This window comes from Triturus cristatus, chromosome 3_2 (genome assembly GCF_964204655.1).
Source record: "Triturus cristatus chromosome 3_2, aTriCri1.1, whole genome shotgun sequence".
In the NCBI taxonomy this organism is placed as follows: domain Eukaryota; kingdom Metazoa; phylum Chordata; class Amphibia; order Caudata; family Salamandridae; genus Triturus; species Triturus cristatus.
In genome coordinates, this window is record NC_140584.1 from 855434038 (window position 1) to 855457599 (window position 23562).

General features: G+C 45.6%; 1 protein-coding gene across 2 annotated transcripts in view; it reads left to right on the forward strand.

Annotated features, from left to right (window-relative positions):
- NEK8 (NIMA related kinase 8) overlaps positions 1 to 23562 on the forward strand; it is a 330474-nt gene that overhangs the window by 181631 nt on the left and 125281 nt on the right. For both annotated transcript variants that reach the window (XM_085649141.1, XM_085649140.1), the window contains exons 9-11: positions 1482 to 1558; positions 5529 to 5646; positions 5880 to 6030. In XM_085649141.1, the coding sequence (XP_085505267.1) occupies positions 1482 to 1558; positions 5529 to 5646; positions 5880 to 6030 (346 nt within the window). The remainder of the gene's footprint in view (positions 1 to 1481; positions 1559 to 5528; positions 5647 to 5879; positions 6031 to 23562) is intronic.

Sequence of the window (23562 nt, forward strand, 5' to 3'; positions counted from 1 at the left end):
TTCCGCCGCTCTCCGCCATCCGAAGGTGAACAAAAATCACCCGCAGAGCATATTAAGTTGAGCGTCCGCACCGGCGATGTCGCAGAGCTCAAGGAAAGGCAGCCATCTTCACTGCACGTAAAGCCACGCCCCCAGGTACAGGCACCTTTTAAATATGAGTGCCAGCTCACTTTCTTTTGATACATCACTGAAGAATTGTGCTGAAAACAAGTTTGCTGTCAGACCAATTGTTTTAATGTCATTTCATCTTTGTGACAGTACTGGGGTGCTAGTGGTTGGATCTTGCTTAGAGCTTTCTGGTGCTCTCCAACCTTCAGGCTCCAGGGAGTGTCAGTGAATAATGTTTGTGGTTGAACATTGGGTACCAACACTGTAGGACTTGTATTGCGGATATTGATGTGCATGCTGGATATCTGTATGTGTCACGAAGCACAGCCATGCACTGGCCAAACCAGTCTTACTAAGACATATTCCACTGGATAGGATAAGTGCATGAAAGAGCAGGAAAGGAAGAAGTGAGATATTGTAAGTGGGGAAAAAGAAATATATGGAGAAGCGGAGAGTGCTGTGGAGAGGGCTTGGAAGATGGCAGGAAGTGGGGCATAGGGCAATAAGTGACCAATATAAAACAGACAACGAATATTGAAACATCATGAGGATGAGAAAAGAGAGGAGAATGGAAGGGGACAACAATTGGAGGAAAAGTCGATTCACGGAGAGGTGAAGAGAGGAAGTCCACCAGATGGTGTGGAATATTACTGGAGTGGGAATGCAGCAAGAGAATATGGGTCCAAAGTAGGATAACAGGAATAAATATTGGGAAAATGGAGGGGAAGGAAAACAGGAGAAAAGGTGGCTAAGGTAGTGAAGCATGGGAGATATAGGAGAGAAAGAGAATCGAAAGAAGGACATTAGGTATAGTGCAAAAGGAGAGAATAATGGGAAGGAAGATGGGGAACCGTAGAGTCGTCAGTTGGTGCTAAAGATGTAGAGCAGATGAGGAACAAAATGAGACAGAAGCTAAAGTAACAAGGCTGAGATTGTGATGAAATGTAGAGGAAGGCAATTGGTAGGGTCTTAGAATGGTAGAGAGAATACTACTGTCAAAGGGATAGTGTAGAGGGCAACAGGAAAAAAAGAGAGATAGGAAAAAGAAAAAAGGGGAAGTGAGAGGAAAAAAAGTTTGCAGGAATGAAGAAGGCATAAAAAAGAAAGATTGATTTTGAGCAAGAGGAAAGGACGTGAATGGGAAGAATGGAGTGATGGGGAAGAGGAGAGTGAAGCAGAGATAAGGGTGTGGGGGAAAAGAGGTAAATGGCTATTGAGGAAGAGTAAGGAGGCATGGAGGGCGGAAGTGTGAACAGCCTTTTGGGATAATCTGGGAAAGTATTATGAGTTCAAGGTGTTTATGAGTAGATAAGTGTTCTCTATAGAACTATAATCCCACCAGTGTGTAAACCCACTCTCTTGTATTCCTGCAGATCGGGGAATCATAATGACTTTTGGCAGTGGCAGCAATGGATGTGTTGGGCATGGAAACTTCAACGATGTCTCCCAGGTCTGTAATATCCTTGTGAAAGAGAAGCAATTAAAACAATCATTTATAAAATGTAGCCTGATTGTATCATTCAACCTGAAATCCTGAGTGGCTTATTTTAAGACAGTTTGGTTACCCTTTCTAAATCCATCCGCAATATCCAGTCACACACCCTAAAGTGGGATGTGTGTAAGCATACACAGACAGTGGCATGTCCTACATCTGTTCAGGGTGTAGTCAGAAGATGCAATACTGGTCCTGGGATAACTTTTTTTCAGCTAGGTAAGGGGTTATTTAGAGTCTGAAGGGATGTCCCACCTGCCTGTCAGCACAGTGGAAGCACTTTCGGCAAAATTGAAATGCTGGCCCATCACAATTGTTTTTTTTCCTCAAAAAACACCACCCCCACCATAAGCAGGGGTTTTGTTCTACAAAACAAAAAACATAAATCGTCCTGCCACACAAGGAGTTTTCATGCCGCCTCTGGGCCCTTTGTTTTGTATTTAGATGGCAGATAGGAAAACGTTTTGGGCAGGATTATAACATTCTGAAGTTGATGGCCGACTGAAGAAACGCTGTCGATGTAGGGTTTTCAATAGTGGAGCTGGGTGAGGCTTCACAATATCAAACTCAGGTTTCCCTGCTTCTAATTGAGGCAGTGAAAGCTCCCGTTTGTTGAGGTGGGTAAACTACCAGTTTACAGCCGGGGAGATCTAAGAAACAGAAGGCTTGTTCACACCATTGACTTTCAGGTAATTGTTCTCCACCAGTGCTCAGTTCAAACCTTCTGGAATGTTATGTGGCACCTAATAGACATATCATAGTGTCACACTGGGACATCTATTCAGTGGGCTCTCCATCAAGGATTTTATAAAATTATGATAATGACCACATTTCCTGTCATTTTGGCCTGGGATCCACCTGAGCTCAACACCCCATGTTTGCAAATAAAATCAGATCTTCTAACCCTTTAGCACTGCACACTACCCAAGCCTCATCTGTCAGTAGTTCAGGGCCTTTCAAGTACATTGATGTAGTTCTTCCTAACTCCAGTCACTAAAGATGTTGTTTCTCTGCACTACAGTGAAAATGTGGAAGCTGCTTCAGAAGCACCGCCTTTTCGTAATGGAACATGAGTCAGATTCTGTGGTCGTCTCTGTAGTGAACAAAAGATGCCCATCCACTCCATACTCATGATGTCCTGAAGTGGAGGACATGTTAAACAAAGGCCTGTTAGTTTGGCAGGATGAGAGAACCTCCTTTCATGTGCAGTTTTCACTCCCAGTTTCTCCACCCCAGCTGGAGTGGGAACCACCAATTGACTGCCAGCTGACCCAACGTCAGCTACCTTTCCACTACAGGTTTGCTGCCTTTTATGCATCAGATGGTCTTCTCTGTTTATAGGAGCCCTCCTAGTGCATATTTCTGCACCAGGGCTCAAGAGGCAAGGCATCCAGGTCCCAGGCAGGAAAAAGCAAACAATGGCCCTCATGCGCAAAGAAACAAAAACTCCATGTGTATCAGGATCATTCATTTTCAGTTGTTTACAGTTTGCTTTTTGGGGGGGTTGTTTGTGAAATGCAAAGAAATCCTGAGTGAGCAGAAAATCCATGTCCCCTGTTCAACACCTAGTAATGCTCTTTCTCTACAATAAATGGATATCTAAATATGATGGGCACTCCTCTGATGACCCGGCAGACTGTTGGGCTGCCCATCCAATCCTAGATATTCCTTTTAGACTCCGACAAAGTCAACAGTGTCGCTGTTACATGTAATAATAATTATTAAAAGAATGTGTTTATATATAATACTTCATACCACGGGACAGTTCTTGCCATTTTAAGGACTATAAATCAAAGGTGTTACTCTTACCCAATTAAAAGATACTCAAGTTATCATATCCACATGCCCATGGGCACTGCTATGGGATAAATATGAGACATCCTTCTTAAAGCTAATTACCCTATGACCTGATGAAGAACAAATGGTCAAGACCCTCCCTTTTTCTGGAAACTCATTATTTGTGTCATCATGAAAGGTACTGGATAAAGAATCAGTCAGATACATCAAAAGTGCTTCACAAGAAAAAAGAGCTTCATAGACCTGATTACAGGGCATAAGAAAATGTGTTTTACGCACAAAGAGTTCAAATCTTTTGTCTGTCAGAAACATCCATAGCAGTCAATAAAGCCTTGCTGCCAAAGAAGGCAAACCATGGAAGAAGAGGTCAGAACACCTAAATATGACTCCACCTATCCTCTTTGCAGCCACTCATAGAGGGAGAAAATTTGAAATCATCAGGCATTGTGAATGAACAACAAAAAAACATTGTACAAAACAGTAATCCATTGAAGTTCAAATCCTCTCCTGCCATTTAATTGGAGAGTCCTCTCCACACCATCGGATCAGAAGGGAAGAGGATGCCCAGGTCCTGTTACAGAAACAGGCACTCGAAACTGTGGGTTGAGGTGGAAATACAGACCTCTTTTGTCTTCAAAACAGCAATGAATTAATACAAAAGTAGAAATTCAGAAAAATGTTAATAGAAGGGAGAGAATATTTTCTGTCAAGAGCAGCAATAAGGTTGGTGCTGGATAAACTGTAAAGAACAAGCTGATCCAATTTCCATCAGTCATTTAGTTGTTAGGTCAACAGTATTCCACAATTAATCATTTTATACAAGGAGTTACTTTCCCAAGCTTAATGCTACTATACCAGATACCATTCTTCAACATGCCATAGGTTGCACAATTTCTACTGGCTGCTAAAATTTGTCCCCTACACTACTCCTAATTCTTACTTGAGTTTTAAAATGACTGTTACTCTTTTTAATGGACCCATCCGGATTAAACCCCATTTCACCAGTGGCAAAAATTTGGCAGGCAGCAACCTGGTCATTTCTTCATAATTTTTGAAAATATTATTGCTTAGATGCATGTATTGAGGGAACAAGTCGGTATTGTGAGGGTTAGATTAAACCTCCAGAATTCACTCAGACTTTACTCCTGATATTTCTATGGGTGTCTTTTAAAGATGGGAATCTGCAGGAGGAAGTATAGATTGGAATGCTTTATCTAATTGGATGAAATATATTCCTTCATATTCCTTGTCAAGTCCTACTTCTCAAAGGGTGATTCTAATTTAAATATAATTATTGGATTTTGTTTAAAAGTTTGGTGAAGCTGGACATCTGCCAAAAGGTGGCAGACGCCCTATCTGCTGCATATAGAGTGACATTGATGCAATTCACTCCTTTATTAGCCTAACTTCTAAATAAGGCCCTTTTTTTCTTTTGTTTTTCTGTTGTGTTAGCTCTGTCTTCTTACTTACACATGGCGAGTGAAGAAATTAGGCAGAACCTATGCCACTGACACAACTCACATTTTATTAACTTATAATGTCCTATCTGGTAGATGCAAGCATATGCATGGTTGAAACAACATGGCACTTTCACCAAGCTATGGTTGAAAAAACCTATAGTAGCACAAGAAAGCACATTAAAAAAGGAAGGTATATTGTACCGTCCTATGTCTTCCCAGTCCTTCAGAAGATCTTCCCTAACATCCTGAGGAAGAAGAATATCTCTTTCCCACCTCATGACGCTGCAGCAGGGACAAGAAGATCTAACTTTTCACACATCTGTTAACAAATTACCTCTGAGTTCTCTTCAGTACCTGAAGTCTTTGTTTCAGTATCTGTTTATGAGTATGATAGGGCTTCTAAATAGGGAGATCTATGTTTTATTTCAAATAAGGGGCTTCTAGCCTTGCTGTCTAAAAACTAAATCAGTTTCAGTTTTACACGTGCTGCGATATAGCCTAGGCACCAGGAGTATATGTGTCCCTACACTTCATCCTGCAGAAGTGTTGATGTCTACAACGTTTACAATTTGTGTAATACTAGAATGAGTAGGAAGGATGAGGTGATACCAAATAATATGAATGGTATAAAAACAAACTTTAAGAAATGTCGCATTTCTTATGTCTTACAGCCCAAAATTGTGGAGGCCCTGTTGGGTTATGAGATAGTCCATGTATCCTGTGGAGCGTCTCATGTTCTTGCTGTTACCAATGAGCGAGAAGTGTTTGCCTGGGGCCGTGGAGACAATGGTAGGAGTCATCACTGTTTAAGTCAGGCTTTAAATGATTAATCCACCAAAATAATGTTGCTGTTGTGTTTATAGTGATGAGTTTACTTCAGAAGGCTGCATAGCAACAACTCCAGTTTTGTTAAATGTTCTGTTTCAGCACATCCAGTTCCATGTGCTGATGGTGAAGACCATAACTAATTCACGGGATAATCCATGATGTAAACAGTCATATATTTGCCTTCCTCTTATCAGGGCGGCTGGGACTTGGGAATCAAGAGTCCTATAATTTCCCACAGCAGGTGACAGTGCCTCCGGATCACGAGCCCCAGAAGGTCTTGTGTGCCATTGATAGCTCCATGATCCTCACTGTGAAGAACAAGATGCTGGCCTGTGGGAGCAACAGGTGAGTGTTTGAACTATTTTCCAATTTCTGTCTATTGTCTGAATGTTCTTTCCGTAACCTTGATCCGGTTGGATTGGAGGCAGGGTAATCCATGTTTAATGTTACACTCTTATAACTTTGCTTTTACTTAAATAAAACAGATTATGTCTCAAATAAAAAGAACCAGCATACATTGGCATGTCTGTTAGCGAGAGGTTCGATGTTAGTGCTTTGCAGGTCCAGCACTAGGTATTCCTGGCAGTGATGTGGCAGCCCGACACAGCCAGGAAAGCATGGGGGCTCCGTGATAATGACAAATGTTTAATACCCCATAACTTGACAGTAGAGCTGGGTCCAGACTTCATTATTTTATTGCATACTGCGGACCGAACGGCTCAGCACTAGTGCTTTATGCTGCTGGTCCAGCCTACTGGTTGGGACCATTCTCCAAAATGAGGTGTCTGTGATCAACTTCATTTAGAGTTCAGTGGTCAGGTGAGAATCAATGAAGTGATTGAACTGCAAGGGTGTTTTTTATGTTACATTTTAACAGTTTCAAGTAATGGGTGTAACGACGAGCGATTATTATTTCTGACGCCGATACGGTGCCGCCTCGAAGCTGCTCAACAATGTTGCCAGCATCATCCAGGCTTTCCCATCCCCTGGACTTTCCACTTGACCCCTACCTTCCTGATGGAGGAGAGGAGGGTGAGGTGTATGGTCCCCTGGCAGACCCGCATGATGACAGCTGGTATGAAGGGCTTGGCAATACCATTGGACTGGCTACCTCCCCAGACTCAGACATAATTTCCCTTCTGGGCCAAGTTTCGGAGGAAGGTACATCTTTTACCCCTAGGATGGCCATGGTGGCAGAGGTTTTCAATCTCAAGGTGCCAACTATCAAGGACAAGACCAATGTCTTAACTGAGGTGCTTTAACCTGAGGCAAGCTCATCTGAACCTATGCTTCCCTTTAGTAAAGCCCTCACCAAAGTGCTACTCTGGGCTTGAGCAAAACCTTGCACAGCGGCTCCTGGCACTGAATGATTGTCAGTCTACTACATCCTGCCCCGGAAGCCCCAGCCTTCCTCCCCGCCCCCCACCCCCTCCCCCTATGAAAGCCTGGTGGTGCCGGCCTCAACAGTGAAGGTCACCTCAAGCACATTTCTTACCACACCACCGGACAGGGAACCCAAGAGGCTGGACACTTGCCCTGTCAATGGTGAACACCGCATGCCTCTCTGGTTGATATTCCCATGCATTGTGGGATTAACTTGCGCAGCGTCTTCCCATGCTGCCCAAGGAAGACCCTGCCATCCTTAACCAAGCTCTGGTAGACAGCAGGGATGCAGCAAAATTCGCCATCTGATGCGGACTGGACACCACAAACTCCCTGGGTAGAGTTTTGGCTACTATGATGGAGCTGCGTCTACACGCCTGGTTAAGGTCTACTGTATTCTCGGGGGATGATGTCCAGTCTTCATTGATTGACATGCCCTTCGATAGCTCCTGCCTATTTGAGAGCGGGGTCACTGCCAGATCCCTTGGCCCATCCCTCTCAGCCCAACTGCAAAAACAGTCTTTTCGACCCGCCCGCAGATGCAGGAGAAACTGTGGTCACCACAGTACCAGTGATATCCAGTCTAGTAGCCTGCCCAGCCCTTTTGAGGACAGAGACGCAAAGCTCAGAAAGGATGCGGGAGCCAGTCCCATCGTGCCCTCCATCCAGCACAGCCATCGTGATCGTGTTGGCAGCAGAATCAGGCACCACCTGCTCCAATAGTCAAAGCTTACATCTGTCAGATCCCCTTTCAGAGGGCCATGGGGCACGCAAGGGCTCGCGGCTTAACCATGGTGGTTTAGGCCTTTTACTCCTGATGTCCCGGGGCCTGACCTACTATGGACCCTGAGCAACTGGGAAAAGTACCCCTTTTGCACTTGACTCTCTATAGTAACATGGTCCAGCAGGCGAAAGCTCCCTCAGGTGAAGGGTGTGGATACAGAAGAGTGAACACAGGTTCACAACTCAAAATGCACGCAGCAGCCGCAATAAATCATTGTCCAGGCAAATACTATTTTTTATGAACAAAGAGACTTATATTATTTACTTAAACAAAAAGAAAAATAAGAGGTCAGGGCTTTAGTATTTCTTTAGGTGATCTCCCAGGTCCCACTTCCTCCGAGCGATAGTGGTTATTCCCCATTCACTATTGGCAACATCCAGAGCAAGCCCTTCTAGTAGTCAGAGTCTCCATAACCCACCCTGACTCTATTTAAAGTCAACAGTGTTCCAGCACTGCAGCACTGACTAGCAAACAAGTTCTCTCGGGCTGACAGGCCCAAAATCAGTCTTACCCACACCTGCAGGCTTCCACAGGTGCTTGGAACGGCAACAGCTGAATCAAGTGAGTTCGCCGTACGCAGCCTAGACAGGCTGCACTTTCAGCTCCTCCTTGCAGGGTAAGTTTCTGATCTGTCCCCCTGTGGGGTTGGGGGCGATGCTGCAACGATCCTGAAGCGGGTCCCTCACCTTGATGGCAGTGTGCAGGTGCTCCCATGACGGCCTCACTTCTCCGGCAGGGTGTATCGATCAGGATGTATCGATCAGGTTGCATGTCTTGTTACTTCCGGTGACCCTCTCAGGCATACGGGGTCACTGTATCCTTCCTGTACACAGACTCCGGCCTGTTCAGCACAGCAAAGTCCTCAGCAACGGGCCCTCCCAGCATACGGGGTCACTGCTCCTCACAACACATGGGTTTCGGCCGGAGCGGCGCAGCGATGCACAAGGCTCAATTCAAGGTGGCCCTCCTCTGGCATAGGAGGGTTGCCGACTTCATTCTGCACATGGGCCACTACCCGAATGGTGCAGCAGTCATCTCGTCCCACCTCGCAAATGGAGTCCACTCAACAGGGCTCCCAGTGGACCTCACTCCCTCCAATGCTTTCCTCTTCCTCACAATTCACACTGGTTTTGGTGAGCAGGCAAGCACTGGTGATCCAGGGCAGGCGGTTTTGGATTCCCTGTGTGATGTGCTCTCGCCAAGAAGGGAGATTAGCAGGCCTTAGCCCCCTGTCCTAGTCTGGCAGAGCTTCCCCTCCTCACACAGCCCATCTGGCTGCTTGGCAAATTATAATTTTGGGGGTCTCAAACTCCCCTTCTAGTAGTCCATTTACAGACACCAAATGTGATTTAGAGTCTGGGTCTTTGAAGTTTATATTAGGGGTCTGCTTCTTTTGAAGTGCCCACTCCTCTGCCCTCTATACCTCTTGAAAGCAGTCTGCTACAGCAGGAGCAACTCTAAAGCTGATAGCCCCACAAAATAGGCCATGGGAGTGACCAGAGTTCACACCTGTATGTCAGCTATCAAAAGGTTATCTCGGCACCAGCCTACACTTTATGATTCTCTTATCAGCCCAATCACTTTACTGGGAAGTGCCCAGGTCCCTTCCTTTTGATCTCTCACTGAATCAAAGTGCATCCTTTAAAGTGCACAGCAGTAGTCTCGGTCTCCCTTTTCCAGTGTGTGTCCTACCCAACTTACAGGAATGCAGCAATACACAAATTTGTCTGGGGAAATTCCTCTACTTCCTCTCCATATGCCCAACTAATCAAGGTTTGGGTGTTCACAAAATGGAACCCAGGGTCCTCCATGTGTTGTATCATTCACACAGTGTGCAGCATACACACACTGCTCAGGACTGAATCCTTCCTGTACTGCACCACTTACAGGCACACATACAACCCACACATGCGCACTGTACAACACTGCATTCTTCATGTATCATACTGCTCACAGCTACACATATACCCAACAGTTGCATTTAACCTGTACACACTGCAAAACACTACATCCTTTATGTATTGTACTGCTCAAAGGTACACATACACCCAGCACGTACTGCACAGCACTGCATTATCCCTGTATTGTTCTCTTCCCAGGCACACATACATCCAGCACAGTTACACAAACTCATGCGCTGCATTGCACAACTCACCAAACTAATGTCGGCCAAAGGTGAGTTAAGCACACAGCAACTGAATTAACCTGTAGACCTCACTCCAGTATCACTGGTTAAAAGGACCTGTTCACTCTTACTGATCACTACACAGTATGCAGCTACCACCACTGCTTAACTCCTGGTGAAGGCAGTAGCATTCTAACACTATGGGTTTAGCGCTTTCGGTGCCTCTCCTGGTCCAAAAAGATTGTAATCAGGTGTGAGGCATAAGCATGATCCGTGTTTGCCTAGAACAACAAAAATCTGCATTAGGGATCGATACATCAGTACATTGGGACACTCAGAGCAGGGGTGCATGTCCATTACTATACAGAGGACTTTCTGTCCATACAGTAGCTGACAAGTGGGTACTTCAAGTCATTCAGAGGAGGTACGCCCTGCCAGTTTTTTTAATCAACTCCGCCCCTCCCACCATCCCAAGAATAGGTGCCAGAGGACCTTCTCTTCTTACTTTGCCAAGAAGTGCAGTCTCTTTTTGCCAAAGGAGTCATTGAGAGTGTGTCTTCACCAGAGGTAAGGCATGGTTGTTAGTCCCCCTACTTCCTTGTGCAGAAGAAGGACTGAGGCCTCTGCCCTTTACTAGACCTGCATCCTCTCAGCTATTTCCTGAAAAAAGAGAAATTCAGGATGCTCACATTGGCTCAGGTCTTGTCTGCCCCGGATTCTAGAGACTGGATGATAGTCCAGGACTCATTTCCACATCCATGTTCTTCGGCTCATAGGCGTAACCTTTGGTTCACAGTGGACCATGAGCATTTTCAATTTCCTGTTCTCCCCTTTGGCCTCACCAGCACCCCTCCAGTGTCCACAGAAGTGATGGCGGTGGTTGCAGCCCATCTGCAGAAGTTAGGGTTGCCAGTCTTCCCGTACTTCAGAGACTAGCTGTTGAAGGCGGGCTTGTCCCAGGCAGTCGTCATCCACCTCCAGGTGGACCTTCTGTATTCGCTGGTCTACATGCCAAAGTCGCACCTAACTCCCTCTCAGAAGCGCCCTTTCATTTGAGGCATTCTGGATGCAGTGCAATTCCATGCCATTCCTCTGGAGTGGGGAGTCTGAGATATTCAGGCTATGATTACAATGTTCCAGCCTGTATCTTGTATTTTAGTGAGACTTACTTTGAGGGTGCTAGTCTCATGGCCTCCTGCTGGTAAAGCAAGCCCACTGACGCTGACATATGCGGGCTCTGCAGTGGGACCTGAAGTACCAGCGGTGCCGCGTCGGGGGGATCTCTCCAACCTGGTCCAGATGTTGGAGGGCACTGCAAAATATCTGCAGGGGTGACTGATGAACTGTAATTGGTTAGTGACAGACCCCTTACCCAACCAGAGTTCACATAGTTGACATATACATCCATCCTGGGTTGGGGCAGCCATCTGGGAGAGGTGGAGAGCAGAGGACTCTGGTCTCTGGTGGAGTCTCAGCTCCATATCAATTTGTTGGAGTTGAGGACGATTCGCTTGGCATTGAAAGCCTTCCTTCCATCTATCAAAGGAAGGCTCGTTCAAGTGTTCACAGACAACATCACTGCCATGTGGTACTGCAACAGTGCAACAAACAGGGTAGGGTGGGGCTGTAGACCCTGTACCAGGAGGCGCTCTGTCTCTGGACATGGTTGGAACACCAGGACATTTTCCTGGTCATACAACACCGGGTGTGGTCTCTGTACGACAGTGCAACAAACTCATCCATTGATGCCTCTCTGATCATGAATGGCATCTACATCTGGAGGTGGTGCAGGGTCCCCTCTGAGACTGGGGAGAGACTTGGTGAAATCTATTCAAAACTGCTGAGAACACGCAATGTCAGCACTTCTGCTTGCTGGTATTTCCAAAGCGTCTCTCACTCTGCGACACGTTCGGCTTCGAGTGGGACTTGAGACTCCTGTAGCCATTTCCACCGATACAACTCCTGCCCATAGCTCCCAAGAAGATCAGGACCATCTGGGTTTAAGTCATCCTAGTAGCTCTGGGCTGGGCATGGAGATTATGGTATCCCAAACTCCTAAACATAAGCATCTGTCCTCTGGTCAGGCTGCCCCTTCGGGAGGATCTCCTGTCGCAACAACAGGGCAGGGTCTTGCACCTGAGCCTGCGCATGCTCCACCTTCATGCATGGAGATTGAGCGGTGACAGTTGAGGGTTTTTTATCTCCCGAGGTTTGTGATGTCATCTTGGCAGTCAGACATCCTTCCACTAAAACTGTCTACGGCTTCTATTGGGATAAGTTTGTGGCTTGGCGTTCCTCACGCCATGTGGGCCCCTTTTCTGCACCTCTTGCTGAGGTTTTGTTGTTTGTTCTTTCTTTAGCCCAGCAAGGCTTTGCTCTGGGCACTGTTAAAGGTTATTTGTTAGCCATCTCGACATTCTTGTGGCTGCCTGACCAACTCTCCCTATTTAAGTCATCTGTTCTGACTCTGTTTTTGAAAGGTTTGCATCATTTGTTCCCGCCTTCTCCTTGCGTGATGCCCCAATGGAACCTCAATATGGTCCCTACTTTCCTTAAGGGATCTCCATTTGAAACCCTGCATAGCTGCCCTCTGCAGCTCTTGACTCCGAAACAGTGTACTTGATGGCCGTTACATCGGCCAAGAGGGTAAATGAACTTCAGGCTCTGTCGGTCAAGGCTCCATACACCAACATCTCTGACGAACTGACCCTTCGAACTGCCGCTTCTTTCCTTCCGAAGGTGGTCACTCCTTTTCACATTGGCCAGAGCATTACTCTGTTTGCCTTCTATGCTCTTCCTCTTCCGTCAAAGGAGGAGTAGGAGAGGCCTCATCGTTTGGTCCAAAAAGGGCTCTGTCCTTCTACATTGATTGTACCAAAAATCACAAGGTGGGCGATCACTGCAGCAAAGAGCAAGGCTGTGCAGAAATGAACCATATCCAGGTGGATTTTACTCTGAAATCTACTACACACTGGCAAAGAAGCAACCCCAGAGATCTTGCGGGCTCACACCAACAAGGCCAAGGCCGTCACTACTGCTATGGTACACGGGGTACCAGTCCTATACAACTGTCAAGCGGCCACCTTGACGTCCCTCCATACATTCACTGAGCATCAGGTCAAGTCAGGTCCATTGTGATGTCCATTTCGCCCGTTCAGCTCCCTAGGACTTTTTGGTCTAAGCCTATCTTCAAGCCCACCTCCGGAAAAGTAAGGCTTGGGTATCTATTTTAACGTGAGGAATCTGCAGTTATAAGTCTCCAGCAGAAGAACAAGTTACCTTTGGTACGCCTTTTGTGGTAGAGACTATCTAACCGCAGATTCCTTACCGAACCTCCCATTTATCTGCTAACAGAGCTCTTTTTCCCAAAAGATTCCTTTAGGCACTACATACTGGTTGAAACAGTTACATTGGTTTTTACGAGGCTCCCTGTTTTTGGCATGGAACTATCATGAAAGAAACTGATGTCAGCATGACAGGGTGGCAGCTATATAGGCACCGAGACGTCACTTCCGAAGTGGACGATGATGAGCCGAACGACAACCCTATCGATGCACAGAGGTACTGCTCAGGATATTCTAGATCCAAAATCTGATGCCTGGGGAATATTCTAAGGTCAGGAATCTGCGGTTAGAGTCTCTACCAGAAAAGGCTTTACCAAAGATAAGTAACTTTTTTTCTCAGTGGTGAGAAATAGAATAGGAGCAACAAGATAAACAAGATAGTTAAGCTCTACTCCTTATACAAGAAGGAAATCAATCTTTGTGGACTGGATAGTAACACATATAATGCAAATGGCTAAACATAGTGTCTTCACTTATGCCATCTCCTCAGGTATTTTTGCTAGATTGCCTTCCACTTTTAAGCTAGGAAACCTCAATATTAGAAGTATAGTGTGCTTCTTTCAAATACTTCGCTTTCTGATTCTTTTCTGTACAAGTTTCTAAAAGTGAAATACAAAACACCTTGAGATTAGCTTTTTTTATGTTTTTGGTGTGAAGGAGATATGGTGCCACTGAGGGGGTGACGATTTCAGTGGTATCATATGTTTGATACCCACAGAAGACAGATACTGGATGCTTTTAACTGTCTTTACCTTAAAATAGTGCATTGTGCTGCATTGCCTATGGATGCAAGAAAGGCAACATACTCATAATGTATGGAAATTGCCTTTTTCCAAGCCTGGAGTGGAAAGAAAATCTTGATTTTATTAAAAGACACAGAGGCTCATATTATATGCAATCCCTTTTAATGACTTCAAGCAGCACAGAACGGCAGCAGCAGAACACAGAATACGCAACATTCTACTCCTTCTGGAATGCAGCCTCTTTAATTCTGTCTGTAAAACAATAATGCCACTTTCCAATTGTAGAGCTAAAGATGGTGATCAAATTATTCTGCTCCTCCACGTTTTCTTTTTCTTTTCGACTTCTGTCATTCCGCACAGCCATGATGCAATAGTCTTCCAATCTCTGCCTTTCTAACCTGAAAAACCAAAAACATGTTGTTTATCTCTTTCCTATTAGGTATTCTACAATTATGATAGCAATCAAGGATACTAAAAAATAGACTATTTAGAATTCATAATTAGCATAATAGCGACTTCCGTCTGCATACCTTTTGAATAGGAAATGAGGATGTGATAATCTGAGCCTTTGTGCCTTTATTAAAATCTTGGTTTTCTTTCCACTACAAGCTTGGAAAATCACAATTTTATGTTAAGACCAGAGACTCTCTTTATGTGCAAGTTCAAAGCCCTTGCACTACACATTCAGAAGCATGCACAATTGACTTTAAGTAAAATCTTACATACGTGTGCATTTTAGACCAATCTGTGGAGTGAAAATAACCTCTAATCTTCCTCCCATTACACATGATTTTGAAGCCATTGTTCCTCTTGATGAATGGGCTCCAAATACATACACATTAATACCTACTTCTTTCATTACACCACTTTCCCATCTTGTAATTATCACTAGTGGTACAGGTTTAAATGGCTTCACACAAGAAATCAAGAGTTGATTCGCACTTTTTCATCTCACCTCTCTCGTTTTCATTTCATGCACCTTCATACATCGCATCACACACAGACTTAGCTGTTCTCTGAGAAACAGATATTCCACAACTGTTGACAAAGTTTTCATTCTCCTAGTTCTGTTAAATAATACAGTTGCAGGTGCATACAGTCCATTTGACAAATCTAAATCTTTAACATCCGAGTTTCATAAAGAAAAGTAGACACAACAAAATTGCTAGTTTTCAAGTCAATTGTTAATGTCAAATCAACATTATCTGGCCATCCCAGAAAAAAGAATATTTGAGTTTTGAATGCCTTCTAAAATGAATACTTTTGATCAACTTACAAACAAAATCATTCTTTCCTACCGTGATGCCATCTACTAAAGTATGACCTGCCCTGATAGCTGATTTGCATGTATTCGCCATCTGGTATTTCAAACCCTTGCTAAAAAAAAGTTCAGTCAAAGAAATTCACAACTTGCACTACTGATGCTCCCAAAGGATCCAAACATTGTTCAATACATCAGTTATTCCAAGTCTTCCAAGCTGTGCTTGTTCCATCCGCTCATGCCTTTCAGGCTTCTTTTGGAATACCACCGACTCCCTAGGAACTTCAGAAATCCTCCTTGCAACTTATCAGAGCTGACCAAATAGTGCAAATCCCCTTGTGTTTTTGTCAACCGAGTTGGAAATAGCAGACGCAACAATAGGATATGTACTGTTTTTCCAGTTACCATCAGAAGATGGGCCCAGTTTGTCTCTATCTGTAATCAAACCTTCAGAATCCTAGAAAACGGTGGCAAAGCATATGGCTAGCCAAACCTGTAGCTATACAATAAACAATGGTTCCCTCGATGGAAGCTGAAAGCCCGAGCTTCCTAGGCAACAGTGAAGAACAATCTGGTTAATACTAAGCCACCAACACATTGTCCATTCACGAAACAACTGACCCAATGCTTCCTCCTATGAAAGTGTTTATCACAAATTAACCTGCAAACAACACCAAACAATGTATGTGCAAGTTCTGCTATTTCTTTATCCATTCACCCAGCTCCCAGTGTCAGCACTCTGTTTACTGCACCCTATCCTTCTGATTCTATTAAAGTCAATATTCAATCTCCAACAATTGCTTTGCCATTCCAGACCTTTCTATTCCGAATCCACCAAAATTGACCCTCTCACCTTTCCATTCATTGTCACATAATAATGATATCAACAACTTTTGTGGAGAGAGACTTCTTTTAATCTCTGCAATGACAGATAATGCAAAGGTATAAATTAACAACAGGAGAGAGAGGGAGTTTTTGGAGCCACTCTTAGTCCCCCAGGGCTAGTATAAATCAACAACAAAAGAGTGTGTCCATCAGATGTGAACAAGTGCAGGGAAAATTAGAAAAGTGAATCACTATGTTTTTAAAAGAACCCTCACTCACCAACCTAGTTGGTGACATGCTTCATCATTGGGTTCCCACCGGAGAGACCGAATGTCTCCCCGGTGTGCTACGACGCCTGAATTACAGCGGAGCAGGTTTTTTGTGTGTGGGTGCAGTGCAAAGGGTGATAGTGTAAGTTTAAAATATGTCACAGTTTCAACCAATAATGAATTTAATAGTGGTAAACCGGACACAGTTAAAATGGTGTGGCGGACGATAGGAACTGGTGATAATTAGACCAGCTACGTCCTAAATCAAGTGCATAGTGAAAAAAGTGGTCAACATGTTTCTGCTTCTTGCGTCAGTGCACGAAGCATTCGTCAGGACCTAAAGTGAGACCACCACGGCGGTATACGCACGCTAAGGCGTACCCTAACCTGTGGGGTCAGAAACCGCTTGAGACTTACGGTCGAGTTTACCCTTCAGCAATTTCTGAGAGGTTCAGTTCTGTAGGAGTAAAATAGAAAAAAACACAGAACAAACAAACAGTGATTCACATCATACATATATAATTGCACATGAAAACAGGCTTGAGCTAAATCACACACTTGTCGTGAGGATATTTCATGCACACACATGGTGGGAATTTCCCATTGTTTTGAAACTACGGGGAGCAAAATTTACTAGTATTAGCCCGTGTTCAAATTCAAAGGGCATGTGGTGCTCTTTAGCGCTATCACTAATTGTGCCGATAAAGTGATACACCCTGTTTTTTGGGTGTGATACGGCAAAGCGACAAAAAAGTATATTGCCTTCACATTGATGGTCAGCACTACATTATGGCCGATCTGTAGGAGGCGATAGGGAAAATAAAATGCTTGGATTGTGATGGAGATTCAAGGGTTAATGTATTAAATGGAAAAGTGAACATCGCGAGAGCCGATCACAGTGCTTACGTGATGTTCAGTTCAGTTTCACAACATGAGTCCGGGTGGGAGGCGGGACTTATAGTCACACTCTGGACGTGGAGTGAAAAGAATAGGAAAAGTTAAAAACTTACACGGTTGTAGTAAAGGTATAGAAATCCGTCCTGCAGCACCTTTACTTACTACTCCAAAGTCACCAGCCCTCTGCAACACCTATTCGGCCCTCCTGCGGACTCGGATGTTGATATCCCGAGCCGCCGAGAGGAAGAAATAGTGAGCGTTTACCAATCGGAACGGCGTCACGTCATCACGTGGATCACGTGGGACGTAGACGCGGGGAAAAAAGACTAGACTGCTGCTTGTCAGGGGCAAAGTGAATACTTGGTACACTTCCGGGAAGCATGGCTAGTTGTCTAGCGGTTCAGTGAAGAAAGGCTGCAAAAAAAGGGGGCTATTTGCGTTAACCTGAATATGTGTACAGCCTGAAAAACATGTTTCCATATCAGCTCTATCTACGAGAGAGAATTTTTGTGGAAATATTGTTTATGCGTGTTGCAGTATTTTAAATATGGTAAGAATCGCGCCAGAGGATGAATGTCACAATCATTGCCTGGTGTGTATTCAGTGGAGTAGGGGCTTAGTATAAAACATGTCCCATAGTTCAGTTCCTAGTGTTGCAAGCCAGTAGAAATGAAACTTACATTAGTGCATGTGCTATAAGCCCGTGGTGTTGAGACACATTTCAATAAAGGCAATGGTGAGAGTGTGTGAAATATTGCCTACTGGGTGTTCAAAGAGGCCTCATTTTGTTCATTCTGAAATGCATCTGCAACGAGGAACACAGTTACGTAGTGTCACAAAGATGGAGCCAAGCCACAAGGTGACTGGTTCGAAGTTTCACTGGTATATTATCTATGTGACTTATTATCTTTTTAGTACTGTGCCCCAGGGGATGTTATCGTTGAAACCTGTGATGTGACTGGACAGGCGATAAATCCAACGTTGTTCCTTTTCGAACAGGATGTTGGTCGTTCTGATTCCTGGATTAATTTGCTCAATTATAGTCCAGGTTAGGTCGTCAGGGGTGTGTTTGAGGGCTGAGTAGTGTTCTGTCATTTTGGTGATACTCTTTCCACAGCGGATTGTACTTCTATGTTCGACAATGCGTTGTTTGATTTTACGTGTGGTCATTCCAACGTATCTGATCCCACACGGACATGTGAGTAGGTAGATGACATTGGATGAATTGCAGTTCGTGTGGGTACGTTGACTCCACACTTTGTCTTGTTCCAGATTCAGAGTTTTGCTTGCTTTTGTGAGGTGGCACACACTGCACTGCCCACAAGGAAAATGCCCTGTTACTTTGGGAAGTCCCCAGGATTGTAGGACAGACGGGATGTTATCAGGTGGTGATATTCGTGGTCGCGTGTGTACTAGGGCATCTTTTATGCTTCTTGCCTTCCTGAAAGAAAATAGGGGTTTTTCCCATTTCAAGTTGTTACTCAATAGGATGCCCCAATTTTTGCGGATGGATTTGGTGACAGCATTGGAAGCCGTGCTGTAAGTCGTTACACATGTCAGAGGGACATCTTCCGTTGTTTTTACTGAGTCCTCAAGTAAAGCATCTCTGTGTTGATTTTTAGCCCTCTTGCAGCTGCGTTTTAGAATTTTATCTGGGTAACCCCTTCTTTTCAGTTTTGTCGAAAGGTTATCAGATTGAATACGAAAATCTTCCATGCGACTGCAGTTGCGTCTGATACGCAAAAATTGGCCAAAAGGGAGGTTTTCCCTAAGCGGTCGTGGATGGAAACTTGAGAAGGCTAAGAGATTGTTTTTTGAGGTCGGTTTATAGTATGTTTTTGTGACGAGCTTGTCTTTACACTTGGTAATAGTAAGATCCAGAAAGATAATTTCATTCTGGTCATATGTGTTGGTGAACTTCAGACTCGGATCGCAGGTGTTGATCCATTCAAAAAACTTGACGAGTTGGATTTCAGGTCCTTTCCAGATCACCAGAATGTCATCTATATATCTTTTCCAAAAAGATATATAGAGAGAGAAGGGATTGTTGGGAGTCAGTATGTACTTCTGTTCGAAATCGTACACGTAAAGGCCTGCCACACTAGGGGCAAAGGTACTCCCCATGGAAGTACCGGTAGCTTGGAGAAAGAGGGTCCCCTTGTATTCAAAGAAGTTCTTTTCCAAAGCCAGGGTTGCACAGTCAACAATGAACTGTTTCGAGGTCTGAAAGTCCCAGGGACTCATCTCCAAAGTTTCACTAATGACCCTGATGGTATCTTCCTGGGGAATGCTGGTGTATAGACTTTCTATGTCTAAAGATACCAGGAAGGTTGGATCGTCTGTCAAGGTTACATCCTGTAAGAGTACCAGCAGGCTCTTGGTGTCTTTCAGGTAGGTGGATGTGCTCTGGATCAAGGGTTTTAGGAAAAAGTCACAGTATATTGAAAGAGGCTCCAGAAGGGAACCAATTCCAGAAACAATGGGACGGCCAGGCGGAGGGGACTTATTCTTATGAGTTTTGGGTAACGTATAAAAGTAGGGAATAATCCCTTCACTTTTAGTTAAGAAGTCAGCCTCATGTCTGCTTATATGACCGTTGGACTCTGCCTCCTCCACCAGGTTAATAATCATTGTCTTCAGCTCTGGGGAGGGGTCAATGGTTAAGGGGGTGTAACTGATCCTGTCCGCAAGGAGGCGTCTGCATTCAGTATCATAAGCTGATGAATCCTGGATAACAAGACCCCCACCCTTGTCAGCTGGTTTGATGACAATGGAAGGGTTGGACTGGAGAGTTTTTAGTGCCTGGAACTCATCGGCACGCATGTTCTTAAAGGTGCCAGTGTCTTCATAAGCCTCTATGTCATTGAATACTGCCTGCTCAAAAGCAATGAGTTCTGCTGGGACAGTATGAGGCGGTGGAGTGAAAGTAGATTTTAGTCGTAATCCTGTGTCGCTCTCTGGCAAGGAAGGGCTACTGGCTTGATGTTTTTCAAAGAAGTGTTTAAGTTTTAGCTTTCTGAAGAAATCAGACAATTCACAGTGTAAACGAAAACGGTCAAGGCGAGCGGTTGGAACAAAACCTAACCCCTTCTCTAAGACTCGTTTTTCAGATAATGCAAAGGCCCAGGGAAAACAGCTTGAATCGATTATAACAGATCTATGACCCGGGCTAAATCCTTCAGTGGAAACGTTTGTCTGCTCTACGATTTGCATATAGTTGCATATAGTTTCTTATAGAAAGTGCAAGGTATTCACAGGAGTCTGTGGGATCGGCCAGAAGATCAGTAACGAGGAGGTTAGAACGGTAGATGCAGGCAATGCCTCCCCCTTTTTTGTTGGATTGTATGTCCAGCCTTACGATGTTGTAATTGGGCAGGACTAAGAGGTCAAGGCAGGGTGATGAGGAATCATTTAGCCAGGATTCTATCAGGATCGCTAAGTCCGATTTTTGGCTCAGTATGAGATCGGCGATATCAGAGGCATGCTTTACTGCTGAGCGGCAGTTAATTAGGAGGCCGGATAGTGTGGGGTTGGAGTGTGAGTTGTGACTAGGGGCGGAGATGGATACTAGTGTTAGGTTGCTACTGATCACTCCTCTGTCACGGAGGGTAGCTGATCTGTTGGGGTTGGTTGCAACCGTGCGAATACGGAGTTTGTCACTCAGATCTGCAGGGCAAGAGGTTATCAGGGCAGATTTGTAGCTAATGAGGAGGTCTGCGACTTCTTCCTCTGTAAGATCTAGAAGGCTAGGCGTAATGGGGATAGGTTTGTAAGTAAGGAGGAGGGCCAGAGTTTTCTCCTCAGAGAAGTGGCAAGGTTGCTTGCCGGGATGCAGGTGTCTCATGGATAGCGGTAATGGGTGAAGGAGGGGCACGGAGGAAGGGGAGGGAGTAGAGTACTGCGAGAGCTTGCGATACGCAAAGGAAAGTTCAGTGAGGTGCAAGAGGTTCTTTAGATCCAGAATGGCGTTGTGGATGCTCAGAGTTAGTTCAGCAGCTCTGTGGTGGAGAGTGTCAATATCACTATAAGTGGGAGGCTCATGCAGGTAGGGGGCCGAGGGTGTGGGAGCGATTATGGGGGACTGTGCTCGTAGCCTGGTAGCGAGGCTAGGTCGATCTGTGTCATGAACCATAGCAGAAGTTCCCCTATCCCAATGGGAGGTGGGATTTAGAGGTTGAGAGGTTGGAGGTTTAAGGGTGCTTCTGTTGGCAAGCGCTGGTAGCAGAGTGGAAGGGCTAGGTTGGCTAGAGTCTAGAACCCTAGAGGGAGTTTCAATGACCAAGAGAGAGGGAAGAGCATGAGGGCTGGGGGTCAGAGGTTTGGGCACGCATTGGTTTGCATGCTTTGGTGGCATGGTGATGGGGCTGGGTCGACCTGTGTCGTGAGCCCTAGGAAGGGAGTTTTGTGGAAGGTTCGGCAACCTTGTGGGTTGGGCGAAGGAAGGTGCGGGGGGCGAGGACGGAGGAGGGTCGTGCACATATTTTTTGAGGCGGGTGAAGAGGTCCGCGAATTTAATGAGGTCTTTGGGTGGAGCTTGAATCAGGATGATGCAATTTTTGTATAAAGTAATGGTGAGGTCAGCTCGCAGGTTAGCGGACGGTGCGATCGGGAGTTTATTGCCGTAAGGGATGTTCCTGGCTTCGTGCACGTTAAGGAGGCTCGAGATGGCTTTGCGCCATAGGTATGTTTTCCTGGAGTAGAAGATGAGGTCGTTGATGACTGTGTCCTTGTCTGCGCTAAATCGCAGGTCCGAGACCAGGCCTCAGGATGACTTTTCCGGATGAAATGTTTGAAGGATTTAGTGGCGGTTTTGGAAAGCCCTGCTGGAGAGAAGTAGGGGAAATCTAGTGTTGAGGAGGAGCGAAAACAGTAAGTTCAGGGCAGATCACATTGGAACAATAGATTGATCAGGACTGCGAGCAACCCGGCGGCAAGATGGGGATAGTTGAGTAGAGGATGTCTCAGAGGCGATGGGGCACGCGGTGGCAGCCCTGTGTGTAATAACCTGGCGTGACTGTTGTGGCCAGGCAAGTTGAGCAAAATCGGTATAGGCTTCTAATTCTGAGGAGTCACGCCTCATAGATATCGGTCATCTGGGATCGGGCAGGGTGAGGTAGTATGGAGGTAGTATGGAGCACAGACGGTCCTCGAGCTACGTGGTGAGAGCCCTGTATGTGGTAACCAGGCGTCACTGATTCTGAGGAATATGTGGCTAGACGAGTTGAGCCACATAAAATTAGGTTACTTAATTTGTGAGTCAAGCCTCGTAGGTGGCGGTCATCTAGGGTCGGGCAGGGTGCGGTAGTATGGAGCAAGGATGGTCCTCGAGCTACCCGGTGGCCGCCCTGTGTGTGGTAACCAGGCGTCACTGTTTCTGAAGAATATGTGGCCAGGCGAGTTGAGCAAAGTCAATTTAGGCTACTTATTTTGTGAGTCAAGTCTCGTAGGGGGCGGCCATCTTGGGGACAGGCAGGGTGAGTAGTATAGAGTAAGGGCGGTCTTCAGGCTAAGCGGTGGCGGTCCTATGTGAAACGACCAGGCTTAACTACTACGGTAGAAAGTGAAGCCAGGTGAGCTGAGCAAAATCCGTTTAGGCTTCTTGTTAGGTGGAATCAAGCCTCGTAAATAGCAGCCATTTTATGGTCAGGCAGAGTGAGGTAGTAAAGAGCCAGGACGGTCCTCAGACTATGCCGAGAGGGACGTGGTATGTTGTTGGATATCAGGGAGGCTATCTGTTGGCAGGTGGGGGGCTGAGGGTCAGTGGTCTTGCTTATCACTTGCATAAGATGCGAAGTTGCCCGAGTAGCGCTATGTCGTCTGTCATTTTGAGGGTCTAGGCAAAGTGTTCTACACTGGTATCAGTAGCCGCCTGATGGCTCGGGGCACAAAGAGGCAACGAGCTGTCGGATTGCACCAGCACTCCACTTCCAGAGGTGCTCTTGGCAGACCGACACTGGAGCCTAGTATTCCAGCTCTCTATTACATCGCTGGTGTGTCGAGAGTTGCCACTTGTCTGTCGCGATGGCGGGAGTGGTCCAGGGCGGCGCACCAAATAATGTGCTGACCTCCTGGATTTTGGCTGTACACAGGCTGCAAGGAGTGGTGTCAGGCACAAGCGTGTCGCCGGCCACCACTGCCAGGCTCCGGGCCGGTCCGAGGGCAACAGTACCAAAGGCTACAAAATGGCCACAGAGACCAAATGGTGCCGGTAGCCACAGACTCCCTCCACAGTCAGTCCCAGACGAG